The 17815-nt window shown below is 31.0% G+C and overlaps 2 protein-coding genes across 8 annotated transcripts in view; one reads left to right on the plus strand and one right to left on the minus strand.

The window, feature by feature from the left end:
• Positions 1 to 17815, minus strand: part of LOC126851197 (uncharacterized) — a 91187-nt gene that overhangs the window by 12592 nt on the left and 60780 nt on the right. The gene's annotated exons all lie outside the window — the stretch shown is intronic.
• LOC126849491 (uncharacterized) overlaps positions 1 to 17815 on the plus strand; it is a 143650-nt gene that overhangs the window by 6667 nt on the left and 119168 nt on the right. For 4 of the 6 annotated variants that reach the window (XM_050591398.1, XM_050591433.1, XM_050591406.1 and 1 more), the window contains 3 exons: positions 625 to 724; positions 2618 to 2700; positions 15743 to 15917. In XM_050591398.1, coding sequence (XP_050447355.1) covers positions 625 to 724; positions 2618 to 2700; positions 15743 to 15917 — 358 coding nt within the window. The remainder of the gene's footprint in view (positions 1 to 624; positions 725 to 2617; positions 2701 to 15742; positions 15918 to 17815) is intronic. The other 2 variants (XM_050591413.1, XM_050591422.1) reach the window with 1 other exon arrangement.

Here is a 17815-nt window from a genome sequence, read left to right on the forward strand (position 1 = left end):
ACCTTTCCATCTCTTGGGCAAGGATGGCTAGTTTTTCTGCCTCAAATAGGCTTCGCATGTATCATGTACCTTTTTTATACCATTCTTATCCTCTTTCGCATATTCTTCTCTGCCTTGGCCCCATTTAAAGCCGTCTTCCCCGGTGATCCGATCCGGGGACTATTTAAGTCTCCGGATAATTTAGAATTAAATGAAGTCATGTGGTTCTCATGGGACAATAATGGAGGTGGTTTTTCTCCATGATTTTCTGATGGATCATCTTTACTTAGCTGTGTTTTTCTCATATTTAGGCGCTAGAATTTCGCCTTTTGCCTTCATCTATCTGCTATGATTACAACATGATCACATTGCCCAGGGTTCGCGAAACTTGGACGCTAGATGGTTGGGCTTGATGGTATTGTTGTTTAACAACTTGACATTACGCACATTTTATAGGTGCACATTCTACAGCAAGATGTGCCCACCGCGGTCCTACCACCCATTCGAACCCCTCCCCCCCTACTTATTTTATTTATTGAAATATCCTGATAATATTGTCGATAATATTTTTATTAATTGGTTTTACAAGTTTGCAATATTTGTTTTTTATAATAATTTGATATTTATTTGTAATATATTTTGCAGGTATTATGCAATAGATGTTGCAATATGAAATATAGATTGGAATATCAGGGAAACATTGATTCTCGCGTTTGCGTCCCGTGTTATCATTTACTCACAAAAGGTAAATAGAAACAGTTTTGTTAATAAAGTGCACACATATATATATATATACACACACGCGCACGCACGCACACGCGCACACACACACACACACACATATAGAGTGTCCTAGATCACCCATACACCTCTTTTCGTTCAAAAACTAAGCATTTTAGAGAAAAAAGTTTTGAACAAAAATTGTATGGTTTTGAGAGGAACATAAGATGGTGTCATTAGGTTTGATCTTGGATGGTATCGTTAAGGTCAAGTCAAGGATACCTTTAATTTCTTAAATGGAATCCCCTATTTTTTATTGCATAATCTTATAGCTTATGTCAAGGGTTTTCCAAAACATTATAAAGGCCATTGCACGTTAAAAAATTTTAGTCGTAATCATAAAGCCGTAAGTAAATCAACCAATTACAGTTCAAACATTCTTATTGTGTTTTAGAATGTTTGATTGTGATTAATCAAATTTCTTACGGCCTTACGATTACGACTAAGATTTTTTAACGTTCAATGGCCTTAATAAAGAATTTTTTTCATTAAGAATTTTTTGAGTTATTTTGTATCTTAATCTGACATATTTTATATATTAATAATAAGATGAATCAAATGATGTAAAGAAAAAATTAATAATTGTTATAAAAAAATATATTGCAAATAATTGCATACTTTTATTTAAAAACAATTATTTTCTGTACACCATTTGATTCATCTTATTATTCTGTACGTAAAAGTATTATGATACAATTATCGAACACTAAATAATTTTCGAGATATTTTATATTTTATACTAAAATATGTCAGATTAAGATACAACAAAAACAACAAATAACAAAAAATTCTTAATGAAAAAATTCTTTCTTATAGTGTTTTGGAAAGCTTTTGACATAAGCTACAAGAATATGCAATAAAAAGTGGGGGTTTCCATTTAAGAAATTAAAAGTGTCTTAGACTTGACCTTAACGGTGCCATCCAAGGTCAAACCAATGACACTATCTCTATGTTCCCCTCAAAACCATACAATTGTTCAAAACGTTTTTCTCTAAAATGCTTAGTTTTTGAAAGAAAAGGGGTGTACAAGTGGTTTAGAATATATATACAAGGTGGCCCCGAATGTTCCAGCCAGACTTTGAGATCTTATAGGAAATTTAATTCTGAACAAAAAATTTTCTATAAACATGGATTGATAAATGCTTTCTGAAGAAGTTATCGCTCAGAAACATCTGAAATCGTGATTATTTTATACATTTTTCCAAATATCATGTGCGTCTTTAAACAAAAAGTACCGAAAAGTTGTAGAAAATTTAATTATTTTTTAAATAATTAAAGATCAAAATGAATGGTGTACGTTCCATAGATTTTGATATAAGTTTCAAACAGGAGGAAATCCGTAAAGCGATTAGATCGGTCATTACTCGAAAGTGTATTGGAGCTAAAGGGGGACATTTTGAGAACAGTTTTTCACGTCTTTATTCATTTTCTATTATTTGTGCTATTTAGTTTAAAAAAATTTATTTTATTTTCAAAAAAGAAAAAGATTTTTATTTTTTATTTTTATCGTTTTTTCAAGAAATTTATTAAGTTTAATTTTCTTTTTATTTCATTTTTTTTACCTTTTGCTCTTTCTTTTAAGTTTCATTTTTTTTTATTTCATTTTCTTTTCATCTTTTGCTCTTCCTTTATCAGATGTTTTTGAGCGATAATTTCTTACGGAAACATTTTTCGACTCATATTTATAGGAAATTTTTTGTTTAGAATTAAATTTTTTATAAGATCTCAAAGTTTGAATGGAACGTTTGGGGCCACCCTGTATATTGTAATAAATTTTTTTTATTGCTAAATGAAGCAAAAATAATGAACTTATGTTATGCAGGAAATTCTTACATATTATATGTATTTGCTCTTTTAGCTGAAAACGAGCAAGGAACTAGTTATAATTGGTCAAGTAGTTATAATTCATATGCAGATTCTAGTGATGTCAATTCCTTACAGGTATGTTATTTATTTATGATCGTTTTTCGTTAAAAATTATAATAAAAACTATAATTATAAACTGTAATATATTTTTAAAGTTTTTTTGAAAGTACTTGTTTATTGATGAAATTTAAACAAGTTATACAGAGTGTCCCATAATTCGCGGATCATTTCGTTGTTGTGTGTGTGTGTGTGTGTGTGTGTGTGTGTGTGTGTGTGTATTTAGTAAAAAATAGTAAAATATAAAATATCTCGAAAATTATTTAGTTTTCGATAATTGTATCGTAATACTTTTATGTACAGAATAATGAAATGAATCAAATAGTGTAAAAAAAATAATTGTTTTTAAAAAGATTTGTAATTATTTACAATTTTTTTTTAACAACTTTTTTTTAAATATTTAATTTATCTCATTATTATGTACGTAAAAGTATTACGATAAAATTATCGAAAACTAAATATTTTATGAGGTAATATTTTATATTAAAATATGTCATATTAAGATATAAAATAATTCAAAAATATTTAATGAAAAAATATTTTATTATAGTATTTTGGAAAGTTTTCGAGGTAAGCTACAAGAATATGTAATGGAAAATAAGGAGCTCCCTTTAAAAAATTCAAAATGATTTTTATGTGACCTTGATGGTGCTATTCAAGATCATACTAATATTATATAATGCGACACTTAGAGCTCTACAATTTTTGCATAAAACATTTTTGACAAAAATGCGTTGTTTCCTCAAAAAACTGCTGATACGGGCGCACTGTTACACTCTGTACATATATATATATATATATATATATATATATACAGGGTGTCCGGCGTCAATCGCGTCACCCGTTATGTGCAGGTAAAGCAGGCAAAACTGAGGAGAAAAGTCCTGTATAATTTTTTTCTATAACGCTTAGTAAAAGAGTTATTATTGGGTGAAGTGTGGCCTATCATCGCCGATCTTCAGCCGGGCGCACGTCGGTGAGCGTCGTAAACATCTGAGCGCTCACGCACATTATCAGGCGCACGGCTCATAGACTGTGCTAAAGATCGGTGATGATTGGTCAGACTTCACTCAATAATAATTATTAAAAAAAAATGGTACAGGACTTTTCTCCTCAGTTTTGCCTGCTCTATCTGCATACGACGGGTGATGAAATTGACGCCGAACACTCTGTATATATATATATATATATATATATATATATATATATATATATATATATATATGCGTGCGTGCGTGCGTGCGTGCGTGCGTGCGTGCGTGCGTGCGTGCATGCGTGCGTGCGTGCGTGCGTGCGTGTGATATATATATATATATATATATATATATATATATATATATATATATATATACAGGGTGTCCGATAATTCGCGGATCACCCTTTAAGGAAGGTAGAGGTGTTATTCTGAATAGAAAAGTCCTGTACCATTTTGTGATTTTCTCAATATTTAAGAAAATATTAATTTTAAAAGATCAGCCAACGAAGTGCCGCGAAAAGCTCGTGGCGCGAAAATGCCTCCCACTGTCAACTGATACTCGGTCCACGGCGAAGCAATGGGAGGAGCAGTTTGCGAGCATGCTTCGCTATGGCAACTGAAAAAAATACACACATAATGAAAAGATCACATACATAAAACGGAGCGCGCATTATGTGTGTATTTCTTTTGGTTGCCATAGCGAAGCATGCTCGCAAACTGCTCCTCCCATTGCTTCGCCGCGGACCGAGTATCAATTGACAGTGGGAGGCATTTTCGCGCCACGAGCTTTTCGCGGCACTTCGTTGGCTGATCTTTTAAAATTAATATTTTCTTAAATATTGAGAAAATCACAAAATGGTACAGGACTTTTCTATTCAGAATAACACCCTCTACCTTCCCTTAAAGGGTAATCCGCGAATTATCGGACACCCTGTATATATATGTATATATATATATATATATATGTATATGTATATGCATGCATTTTAAACTGGGTAGAAAAGTTTTCTACCGTTTTGCGATTTTCATGACAAATTAATAAGAAATTAATTAAAAAAAGATAGACTAATCCGTGTCTTACACAATCGTGCTGCTAGACGAAACATCCTAGTGTAACGTGACACTATGCACGCGGCAAAGCGATGAGAGGTGCTCTACACGCTCGTACATAGTCTTTGAACATTCTTTATATGCACACGAGAACTGATCCACAAATTATGGGACATCCTGTATATTTAAACATATATTGACAAATTATTTTTAAAACTTTATCTACTGAAATAGAAATTTTATCTAATACTAACTTCTAAAGCATTATAAAATTATGAATCTGTTAACATAAGTTTGATCCTATAAGAATTTGTTGAATACTTCTATTTTTTTTAAGTTTTATGTTTCACTGTAATATATAATTTATAATAAATAATTTATCTATATCAAAAAAGTAAATCAAATTAGTGAATATATTATATTCGTTTTTATAATACTATTAATATATAGATATACATTTATATGTTAATATTTTTTTTGTAATATGAAAAAGATTTCTTTATAATGTAATAAGATATCTTCATTACAAGATGAAGATGATTTTCTAGATATAATTTTTGATATATACAATATACATACATATATGGGGTGTCTCATTTTAATTTTTACATAACTTTCATTTTGAATATCTTATAACCACGGCGGTTTCGGGGAAAATGTTTCAGACAAAAGTTGTATGGTTTTGAGGGAGACATAAGACGATGTCACTTTGACCTTGAATAGTTGCTTGAAGGTCACAGAAAGATAACCTTTAATTTTTTAAATGGAACTGCTTACTTTTTATTGCATATTCTTATAGATTATCTCGAGAGCTTTTCAAAACACTATAATAAAGTATTTTTTTATTAAGTATATTTTGTTATTTTATATCTCAATCTGACATATTTTAGTATAAAATATAAAATATCTCGAAAATTATTTAGTTTTCGATAATTGTATCAAATTACTTTTATGTACAAAATAATAAGATGAATCAAATGGTGTAAAGAAAGAATATAATTATTATAAAAAAATATATTGCAAATAATTGCATACTTTTTTTTTAAATAATTATTTTCTGTACAATATTTGATTTATCTCATTATTCTGCACATAAAGATATTACAGTACAATCGAAAATTAAATAATTTACAAGATATTTTATACTAAAATATATCAAATTAAGATATAAAATAACTCAAAAAATATTCAATAGAAAAATACCTTGTTATATTATTTTGAAAAGCTCTCGAGATAAGCTACAAGAATATGCAATAAAAAGTAGGCGATTCTATTTTAAAAATTTAAAGTGAACCTTTACGTGATTCTATATATATGTATATATGTATATGTATATATATATATATATATATATATATATATATACAGGGTGTCCTAAAAATTTTGACACACCCGAAGTGTGTAAGTAGATTGGGCCAAACTGAATCGAAAAATCCTATACTATTTTGCAAAATTTGCAATAGATTAGATTAGATGTAGATTACGATCTATCGATTTTTGATTCTATTTCTTACAGTTATCAACTCTCTCACAATTACTCACTCTAACTTAACTCTAACACTCTACCTACTTCTATCCTACCTTACCATTCCTACCATACCTTCACACACACACACACACACACATCACTCATTCTTCCTCTCCATTCCACTCCTCTCCTCTCTCTTTCTACCTTCTTTCCCTCCTTCTCCTCTCTATCTCTCCTTCTCTTGAATCTTATCTTCATCCATTCCATCCGATCCATCTTTCCATCATCCATTCCATCTCTCCATTCCATCCTTTCCTATCTCTTCATCTCCATCCACTTCTATATCTTTCTCCATGTTTCCTCCCTCCCTGATCTTTCCTGTCTTTATCCTTCCAGTACCAGTTCCCTCTCATTCCCTTTCCCAACCTGCACATTGCCATCCTTTGCCATCTACTTTCCCCCAATCACTCTTCAGGTTCTCTGGGATCCCATTCCCTTTGATTTCTCCGTAGCACCTATTGTATCTTGACCCTTCCATCCTTTCCCATCTTTCTTTTTTATCCATCTCTATGTCTCTTCCATCTATCCATCTACCTTCTCATCTCTCCTCCACCCATACCTCTGTCTTTCCACCTTTCTTCTTCCCATTTCGATAAATTCTTTTTTCTCTTACACCTTTTCCTCAATTCTTCCCAGCATCTCCTCTCTGACCCCACTCCCTCTCCCTTCCTCTACCCTTCTCCCTCTGTAATTCCTCCCTTACCATAGATCGTCGTTCTCTATTCCAATCCTAACACTGATCTAAGACATCTTTCCTGTAGCCTCTCCAGCTCTTTCCTCTCTCCCCATTTTCACCACTACCATTCCACGTTTATCGAAACTATCACTTCCCAATCATTCTTAAATTTCCTTTTATCAATTCCCCAAACTTGGCCCATTAGAGCATACACCCTTCCTTAACCTATCTCTTATCTGCGCTTCCTGTCCTCCATTCTTCTGCATTGCATAACCCAAATAAGTAAATTCTTTTACCTCCTCTATCACCTTCCCTTTCCATCTCCAACTTCTTTTCTTTTCCTCCTCCTTTTCTGAACCTTACGATTTTCGACTTTCCCGCATTTAACTCCAACCCCTTCTTTTCCAGATAGCCCTCTAACCTTTCAATCATACTCCTCATTCCATCCTCCTCTTCCGTAATCAAAACCACATCATCCGCGTATGCCAATGTATAAATCCTCTTCTCCTCTAATCTAACCCCTCCCCATCCTCCTCTACTCATTACCTTCTCCATATGCACCGTCACCAAATTAAATAAGTGAGGGCTCAATGGGCATTTCTACTATTACTCCCCTTCCTGTCCAAAACCCTGCTCCCATATCCTCCCCCTTCCTCACTGTTTCTAGTCTCCTTCAAAATATCCTCACTCCTTACCAGCCCTTCCCTCACCTCCTCTCTCTCATCGCTTCCGCCAATTTCCTCCTATCTACCGAATCAAACGTTGCCTTCGGGTCTATAAAAAATGCCACTAATTTTCCTTTTTTTTTACTCAACTGCCTATTCACCAAATAATTCAACATAAATATGTTGTCCATTGTCCGTTGTCCATAACCCTTTCCTGAATCCCGTCTGATTCTGCGGAACCACGCTGCCGACCTGATCGCTGACCTACTTGCTAACCGAAACGTACACCTTATAAAGCGTCGGCGTCAGCGACACCTCTCTATACTCTTCTACTCTCTCTCCCTCCCCCTTCTTTAACACCGGCACAATCATCCCTCTACTTTACTCGACGATCCATCCTTCACCCTTGCCGATACCCTATTACATATTTCCATACCTATTCCTTCGATGTTTCGATCTGCCACTCTCCGCCGATCTGATCGATCCCTGCTTGAGCATTCTTCTGTCTTCCAATCGCTGATCTGGATCTCGATTTGACTTATGTTCTCCTTGATCCATCTGATTTTATCTCGATCCGATACCATTTGATCCACCTCCGATGATTTTAAGATCGATCCGACGCCGATGACGATTCTTAACTGAATTCGTTTCTCGATTTCGACCGCAGACCTGACGCTGATTTTGATCGATATTGATTCGCCGACTTTGATCTGGATGCTTTCCGAGATTTACGATCCGACGATCTGCTGGATAGATAGACCGACTGATTTTCGATCTCGACGATTTATCTCGACTGATTTCTGAGATTTCGTCTGGATCGTCATGAATCGATCGATATCCTCCGCCGGATCTTGCTCTGGATCATTGATTTGATCGAGGATCGATCTCCCCGACCGACTAGTGATTGTAATCTTTACATTGTCCTCCAACACATCGACACTGACTACTTCTCCTGACAGTCCACTTCTACATCTCCTTCAGGCATCCATTAACTATTGTCCATCCCGATCTATCCATCTCTCAGTAACTCCTTTGCCTTCTGATGCACTTTGTCCTCGATTTTCGCTCGATCCTCCTCTTCATACGCATTGTATGACTCCTCTCGACCTTACCTGTTCTGACAAAGTCGCCCCTAGTCACGATGATCTCGAACGCCTGAGCCTATCTCATTCACCTGTATTCGATCTCGATGGACTCTCCATGTTTGATTTGTCTCCATTCGAGAGCACTTCGACGGAGTGATTTCGACGACGGATTTCGGATTATACTCTTCCGATATTTCGACGCCGAGATTTATATCTTCCGGATTTAATGATCTCTTTGATCGATCCGATCTGCCGGATCTAACGAGCGATATTTATTCATCTCGACGCCGATTTTTCGAGTTTTGATGGATCTTTGCGTATCGAATATTATGACTGATTCGCGATCTGCGATTTTTCGGATTTCGATTCTGCTGATTTTGACGCGTTTTTATCCGATTTTCGACGATGATCGATTTCGGATGCCGATATCGGATCTGAATCTGCGAGATTCTGATTTCGACGGATCGCGCCGATGAACGACGCCGATGCAAGCGCCGATGAAAATGCCTGATTCGACGCGGATTTTATGGACGGATATCGTCGCCGACTTTTCGACGCGATTTGATCTTTTGATCGACGGATTGATTCTTGACGCGCGGATTGATTTTGACGCTGATTTGATGGATCTGATGATGATTTTCGATGATCCGATCTTCCATTGATGCCGATCCTGATGCCGACCTGGATGATTTTGGATGCGCGCGCCGACCGACTTTCTGAATCTGGACGTTTGATGATGCGATTTGAAGCGGAGTCTGATGCTGGATGCCGATGATGCCGAGCGATTTTGATCGATGATCTTTGATTTTCGACTCGATCGCGATATTTGATCTCTGTTCGATCTGACTATCGCTGATCCTGATTTTGCCGATGAACATCGCGCCGACCTTGTGTTAGTCCTTGACGTCTTCGACGATGCAACTGCGCGATCGGAGCTATCCTGCGCCGTTTATGAAGACTTCGTCGTATCCACTGACTTTGATCGCCTCATGCTTCGATATTCATATGGCTTAACTGTTATGATCCCACACCTCCCTTAATAACCTTTTATTCGCCCTTACGCCTTGCCTCCGCTTGCACCCTTCACTTCTCCACACTCTCTCACACTCACGCTTCAACACTATCACACTCGCTCCTCTTCCACTCTTTACTTTCTCACTCTGCACCCTGCAAAACACACGCCAAATCACCACGAGGCACACTACCAGACACCGGAAACGGAAGTCCTCAAAATTTGCAATAGTTTTTGTGTTATTAATTAAAATATGTGAGCTAATGAGCGCGTTAAAAAACGCGATAGACCGGTATCGGCAGGCATGTACAACGGATTACTTGTATACGTCTCTTAGTAACAAAAGCATCATCTAAGAGAGGTGGAGTCACGCTGTCATCTTTTGCTTAGATGATACCTTCGTTGTTAAAAAACGTACACAAGTAATTCGTCGTACATGCCGGCCTGTCGCTTTCCATCGCGCTCATTAGCTCACATATTTTAATTAATAACGCAAAAACTATTGCGAATTTTGCAAAATGGTATAGGACTTTTCGACTCAGTTTAGTTCACTCTACCTTCACACTTTGGGTGTGTCAAAATTTTTAGGACACCCTATATATACAGGGTGTCCTGCAAAGATTGTGCTAACGCTCATGAGCGGGTAGAGCACAATAAAATGAGCAGAAAAGTTCTTTACCATTTTATCCTATAACGCTTAATAAAAAAGTTATTATTGAATAAAGTCTGGTCAATTCAATCATCGCCGATCTTTAGCCAGGCGCATAATGTGCAATAACATGTACGGGCACAGAGTGATACTTTATGAAAAAATAAGAAAAAGAGATAGAATAAAATTTTTTTATTTGAGGCTTTGTTTTCGAGAAAATTGAGTTTAAATATTTATTCCATTTAAATTCAATTTCCGGTAAGATATTTCCCGTGTGACGTATAACACTTGTTCTGATTGTAAACAATAATATTCCAAAATTATAGGATTTAAAGAAGAACAAAAAGACATTTTAGAGAAGAAATTTTAACAAAAAAATTTATTCTTATCAATTACAGAACTGTTAAAATTGACGTTCTTTTTCCCGTATGCATAATTGTGCCCGTTTTATTATTGATGCATATTCTTTGTAGTATGCTACTATCGTTTTTCAATTCTTAAAATACATAGTTAATGCGTAGGATTAAATTTTGAATAACTCATCGCTTTAATAGCTGAATAGAAATTGCTCATATAAAAATTGCTCATATAAAAAACATAGAGGTCGCAAAGCATTATTTACAATCAGAACAAGTGTTACGTCTCGCACGGGTATGATATCTTACCGAAAATTGAATTTAAATGGATTGGTTATTTAAACTCAATTTTCTTGAAAACGAAGCCTCAAATGAATAAATTTTATTCTATTATTTTTCTTATTTTTCCATAAGGAATCACCCTGTGCCGTACATGTTATTTGGTTAGACCTGTATATATAGGGTGTCTCATAATAACCGTATTACCTCTCGTGTGCAGGTAGAACAAATGAAACCGAGAAGAAAAGTCCTTTACTATTTTTTTCTATAATGCTTAATAAAGGAGTTAGTGAGTAAAGTTTGACCAATCATTGTCGATCTTTAGACAAGCGCATGTCGATGAGCCGTCCATCTGGTAGTGTGCGAGATCGCTCCGCCGCTACGGCGACACACCACTACCACTACTGCAGGAGTATCAAGGCGCACGGCTCACTGATGTGCACCCGGCGTTGATAGACCAGATTTCACTCAATAATAATTCTTTCATTAAGCATTATAGAAAAAAATGGTACTGGATTTTTCTTTTCAGTTTTATCTGCTCTATCTGCATACGATGGTGATGCGATTGACTTCGGACACCTTGTATATATGGTGCATTCCACGCGTCAGAGGTCCACCTAAAAATTAACTGCTTGGAAATTTTGAAATAATCATGAAAACATGTTAATACACATATTGTATAAGGTTAAAAGTAAAAAAAATGTTATATGCCAAGATATATATCATCCAAGATTTTGGAAGTAAATTGTCTTAAGAAATTTTCCACTTTTTGGCATTTATAGTTAAAATTACAAAATATACAAAATTTTTATAAATCTGAATTTTTCAGGATTTTTCTGTACTTTTAGATAAAAAAGTTAAGTTTAGAAAAAATTTAATAGTATAACAAAAATTTAATTTTTAGTTTTAAGTAAATAAATGAACAATTATATTCACTTAGAAAAATCTGAAAAAATTCTCAAAAATATGTATGGAATATAGTACCATAAAGGAAATTTTTGGATTGCAATGGCACGAGATATCTCGTAAGTGGTAATGGACATTTTGGGATCCACTCATAAACGAATATTTTTTCCAAAACAAAATTAGAATTCAGCTAATCAATATAAAACAAATAAATTTAAGATACTTTTTTTTATAGTTACTTTTTCAATGTATTATTGCTCAATTATTTGTTAGCGGTTGTAAAAAATTTTTATTTAAAAGAGACATTGTTTTCGTATATTATAAAATTTTATATTATAACTTTCTCCTAATTATTATAATTGGTTGATCATGTAATACAAATTTCATCGCGCTATGATTGTACCGAACAGATTGACTATCGAGCGTTAGATGACGAATTGAAATCGAACTAAATCCACAAATGAAATACAAATGTAAGGGTATAAGAGCAAGCACGAATTTGCACAACTTCTAATTATTTTGATTTATGCTGCATTTGCTTGTGTTGCTTTTATTTATATTACTAGAACAATACAGGCGCGCACTTTAATTTACAGACATTGTCCAATTTTCAATAAATTTTAAAAATATGATTTTAAATTAATATACACGTTTTTATGTACATATACAAACACACACATACACACGCACGCACGCACATACATACATACATATATGTATATGTACATATATACAGAGTGTCTGATAATAATTGCCTCACCCGTAATGTGCAGATAGAGCAGATTAAACCAAGCAGGAAAGTCCTTTAATTTTTTTGTATAAAACTTAATAAAATTTAATATTATATATATATATATATATATATATATATATATATATATATATATATATATATATATATATATTCAATATAATATTTTTAATATATGATTGATGCAAGTAATTTTCACATAATATGAAACAACACAAATAAATTTAAGACAATATTTTTTAATGTGACCCCACGCCAAGTTTTTATACCTTACTTTGATATAAGTTTGTCTTATGCAATTTAGAATTTATGAGCAATTTTCTTTCAATAATTATATCCCAAAGCCTTAGATGCGTATATTGTGCATTTAGTAATTTAGAAAATAATTTTTATTTTAGCTATACTACTACTTTAATTACAATGCAATTTATTAAATATAATTTTTCTTAATATTAGAAACAATAAAATAAAAATATTTTTATAGCATAAATTTTTATGCTTTTGGCGCATTTTTTGATATCATTATTTTTATAGGAAATTTAAATAATTATTTTATACAAAAGTATATTTATTTAAAATGTTATTATTTAAATATAATATTTTTTCACATAGTGCGTGTACTTAGCGTTTAGCCTTTTTTTTACCTTTTTTTTAAAAAGGTAATTTTTAGGGTATATGCTACTGATATAAAACTCAATAAAACTTAATATATAAATAATTAATATACTAATATTTTTATGATATGATTGATGCAATTAATTTTCACATAATGTGAGATGTTGTACAATACAAATAAATTTGAGATAATGTTTTAATGCGACCCGGGCACATCAAGTTTTTATACCTTGCTTTGGTGTAAGTTTGTCTTAAGTGAAGTAGAGTTTATAAGAAATTTTCTTTCAATAATTATATCCCAAAGCCTTAGATGTGTGTATATTGTGCATTTAGTTATTTTCAAAATAATTCTATTTTAATTACACTATTACTTTAATTTTAATGCGATTTATTAAATATAATTTTTCTTATTATTGGAAATAATAAAATAAAAATATTTTACAACAAAAATTTTTATTCAGTTGGCATAATTTTTCAATATCATTTTTGTAAGAAATTTAAATTTAAATAATTATTATATACAATTTGATTAAATTGTTTTTATTTAAATAATAACAAAAAAAATAAATTTTATAGCATAAATTTTAATTTTTTGGCGCAATTTTTGATATTATTATTTTTGTAGATAATTTGTAAATAATTATTTTATAAAAAATATTTTTATTTAAAATGTTTTTATTTAAATATAATATTTTTCACTTAATGCGTGTGGGGAGATCGTCTACATTCCCGATTGCCTACAGCTTCGTTTGCCTACAACGTTTTGCCAACAGCTTTAATTGCCGACATTCCCGATTGCCTACAGAGCGATTGCCTACAAGCATTATTATACATATAAAAATTAAAAATACAAACGTACGTTTGTACACATGTCATTATTGTGCACATACACATTATACACATGACATTATTGTGCACATACACATTGTACACATGACGTTATTGTGCACATAATATAAAAAATTCATATTAACGTTTTGTACGCATGACGTTATTTCGCATATACACATTGTACATATAATGTTGGCCGACGACTAACACTTTTTTTAAATAATTATGTGTGAAATCAATTGTATTACAATGTAAAGTAAGGTCCACCCAGCTTACCAGCGGGGCGGGTGCGGGAGGGGGGCCGAAGGCCTTCCTTGCACCCCCTCCCCTGTGTGTGTGTGTGTGTGTATGCGTGTGTCACATGCATGTGCGCGCGTGCTTCCTGTCCGTGCATGAACTTTGGTATATTTCAAACTTTAAATAATTAATTAAAAATTAATTATAAATTAACAAACAAAAATAAATGCACAATCATTTACAAACGAAATACAATGGATTTTACATCTATTTTTGTAATTTTATAGTACATGTCGGCTAGTTTCATGGTCTACAATTAAATAATTATTTAAAAGTTAATTATAAACAAACAAAAATTAATGCACTACGATCATCAAACGAAATACAATTAATTTCACACTTAATTATTTTAGAAAGTGTTAGTCGTCGGCTAACATCATACGAATGTGTACAATGTGTATATGTGCAAGAATGTCATGTGTACAAAACGTTAATATGAATTTCTTATATTATGTGCACAATAATGTTATGTGTACAATGTGTATGTACACAATGTCATGTGTATGTGCACAATAATGTCATGTGTACAAACGTACGTTCGTATTTTTAATTTTTATATGTGTACAATAATGCTTGTAGGCAATCGGGAAAGTCGGCAAGTGAAGCTGTCGGCAAAACGTTGTAGGCAAACAAAGCTGTAGGCAATTGGGAATGTAAGCAAATGAAGCCTCCTCGCGCGTGTACTTGGCGCCTTTTTTTACCTCTGTCGCATTATAAGTTATATATTTTTATTAATATATTGATAATAATTTCTGATAATTTTTTGTAAGTTTTTATTTCAGATTGAGCACGCCAAGTTTTTTTTGTATTTTGTATATTTTATAAAAATTTTATAAAAATTTTGTATGTTTTATAATTTTAGCTATAAATGCCAAAGAAAGAAAAATTTCTTCAATCTATCTCCAATGGATGCAAGGCATATAATATTTATTTTTTTTTTATACAATATATCCACTAACATGTTTTAATAATCATTTTAAAAATTCTAAGCAGTTCATTTTTAGGTATATCCCTAACACGTGGAATGCATCATATATAGGGTACAAGTGCAAAATTTCAAAACCTCTTAATATTTTAAGAAATACGCATTTTTGAAGAAAATGTTTCATATGAAAGTTGTGCATATATATATATATATATATATATATATATATATATATATATATATGTAAGTTTGTTTATACGTATATATATTTTATACTAAATTTATACTGTTAAAAATTATTTAATATACAAACTCATATGTTTCATATTAGCTACAATTATATGAGTTTGTATAAACATATAAAACTTATATATAATTTTTTATATATTTGTCTGTAAGTGTATTTGCTGAACAGTTGAGCAAATGTCGATATTAGAAGTATTCAACAAATGGTTATAGGAAAGACAGCCTAATCCAAATAATCCTATGGAATACTGCTCAACTGTACCACCCTTGCAACAGTTAGCAGGCGGTTTACCACCACCACCAACAGTGATGGTACCTGTGGGCGTTTTAAAGAGAGAGGGTTCAAAACATCGTACAGAAGGACAAAAATCTGTAATGTTCAGTGACGGTACGTAAATGTTTATCATTAGATATTTTCAACTTTTTTTCTTTCTTTTTAACTTAACTTCTTTTAAAAATGATATAACACATATGATATATAATTTTTAAAAAAAGTTAAGTTTTTTTAATAATGTTATTCTGTATTAAAATAATAATTCTGTATTAAATATATACACACACACAATTTAAATTGTTTAGTATCTTTATACAGATTTATACATTTGTTTAGTATCTTTATACAGATTTATACATTTTGTAAATCCTTAAAAATTTAAATTTTTAAAAACAGATAAAATAACACGCCAAGCACACGAATCAATTGTAAAATCTGTTATATATATTACTGCAAAAAACTATCCTACATAAATAAAATAAATTGAAAAATTATGTCAACTGAAAAAATAAAACGTTGTAAAAATATTTTAACTAAAATATGTTGTACAAAAATGGTTTTAATTTTCTACAAAAATGATATTAAATACTTGGGCCAACTAAATAAAAATTTATGCTATAAAATTTATATAATATATTTCTTTCTTTATATCTATTAAATATTAAATAAAAATATATAATTAAGTGCAATATATCTATTATAAAAAATTCTTGAAAATTATTATTTTTATAAGAAATTAAAACAACTATTTCTTGTACAATATTTTTAATTAAAATATATTATTAATATTTTATTTTATAATAATAAATTTTTATTTTCAATTGATGCAATATTATTTGATATCATTATTTTTGTAAGATAGTTTTTTACAATAATGCATATAATAGTTTTACAATTGATTCGTGTATTTATACATGTACAACCTCTTTTACATGTACATCTTTTTTAAAAGATAAATTTTTAAGGATTATATCATTTTTTTTATCTTTAAGCAAATTATTTTTTATATATATTTTAAATCAAATATAAATCTGCGATCAATAATCATCAATATACAAAAAATATTTTATATAAATATATTTTGCAGTAAGCAAATATGTGCAGTTTAAAATTATTTTAAGAAATGTATATAGAGTTTAAAAACACTAATATAAATATTGTAGGAAGTATGCTTATAAAAAATTGGAGCTATAGTTTTCTTTTGTATATATTCTGAATCTATTTTTGGATATAGTTGGATTAGATGATTTCCTCGCATTATTCTTTTTATTAAAATATTATTTATATTATAATTATTATAATATAAATTTATTATTATAATGTTTTAATAAAATAAGAGCAAACACAACTTATCTTGTATAAGAACAAATGCACTGATTACATATATATATATATATATATATATATATATATATATATATATTTCTTAAAATAATTTTAAACTGCACATATTTGCTTACTGCAAAATATATTTATATAAAATATTTTTTTGTTGATGATTATTGATCGCAGATTTATATTTGTTATTTCATTTAAAATATATAAAAACATAATTTGCTTAAAGATAAAAAAATGATATAATCCTTAAAAATTTATCTTTTAAAAAAAGATGTACATGTAAAAAAGATTGTACATGTATAAGTACACGAATCAATTGTAAAAACTGTTATATGCATTATTGTAAAAAATTATCTTACAAAAATAATGATATCAAGCAATATTGCATCAATTGAAAATAAAAACTTATAAAATAAAATATTAATAACATATTTTAATTAAAAATATTATACAAAAATAGTTGTTTTAATTTCTTATAAAAATAATAATTTTTAAAATTTTTATATATATATATATATATATATATATATATATATATATATATATATATATACAGGGTGTCCGATAATTCATGGATTACCCTTTAAAGGGAAGGTAGAGGGTGTTATTCTGAATAGAAAAGTCCTGTACCATTTTGTGATTTTCTCAATATTTAAGAAAATATTAATTTTAAA

Source organism: Cataglyphis hispanica, chromosome 1 (genome assembly GCF_021464435.1).
Source record: "Cataglyphis hispanica isolate Lineage 1 chromosome 1, ULB_Chis1_1.0, whole genome shotgun sequence".
NCBI lineage: Eukaryota > Metazoa > Arthropoda > Insecta > Hymenoptera > Formicidae > Cataglyphis > Cataglyphis hispanica.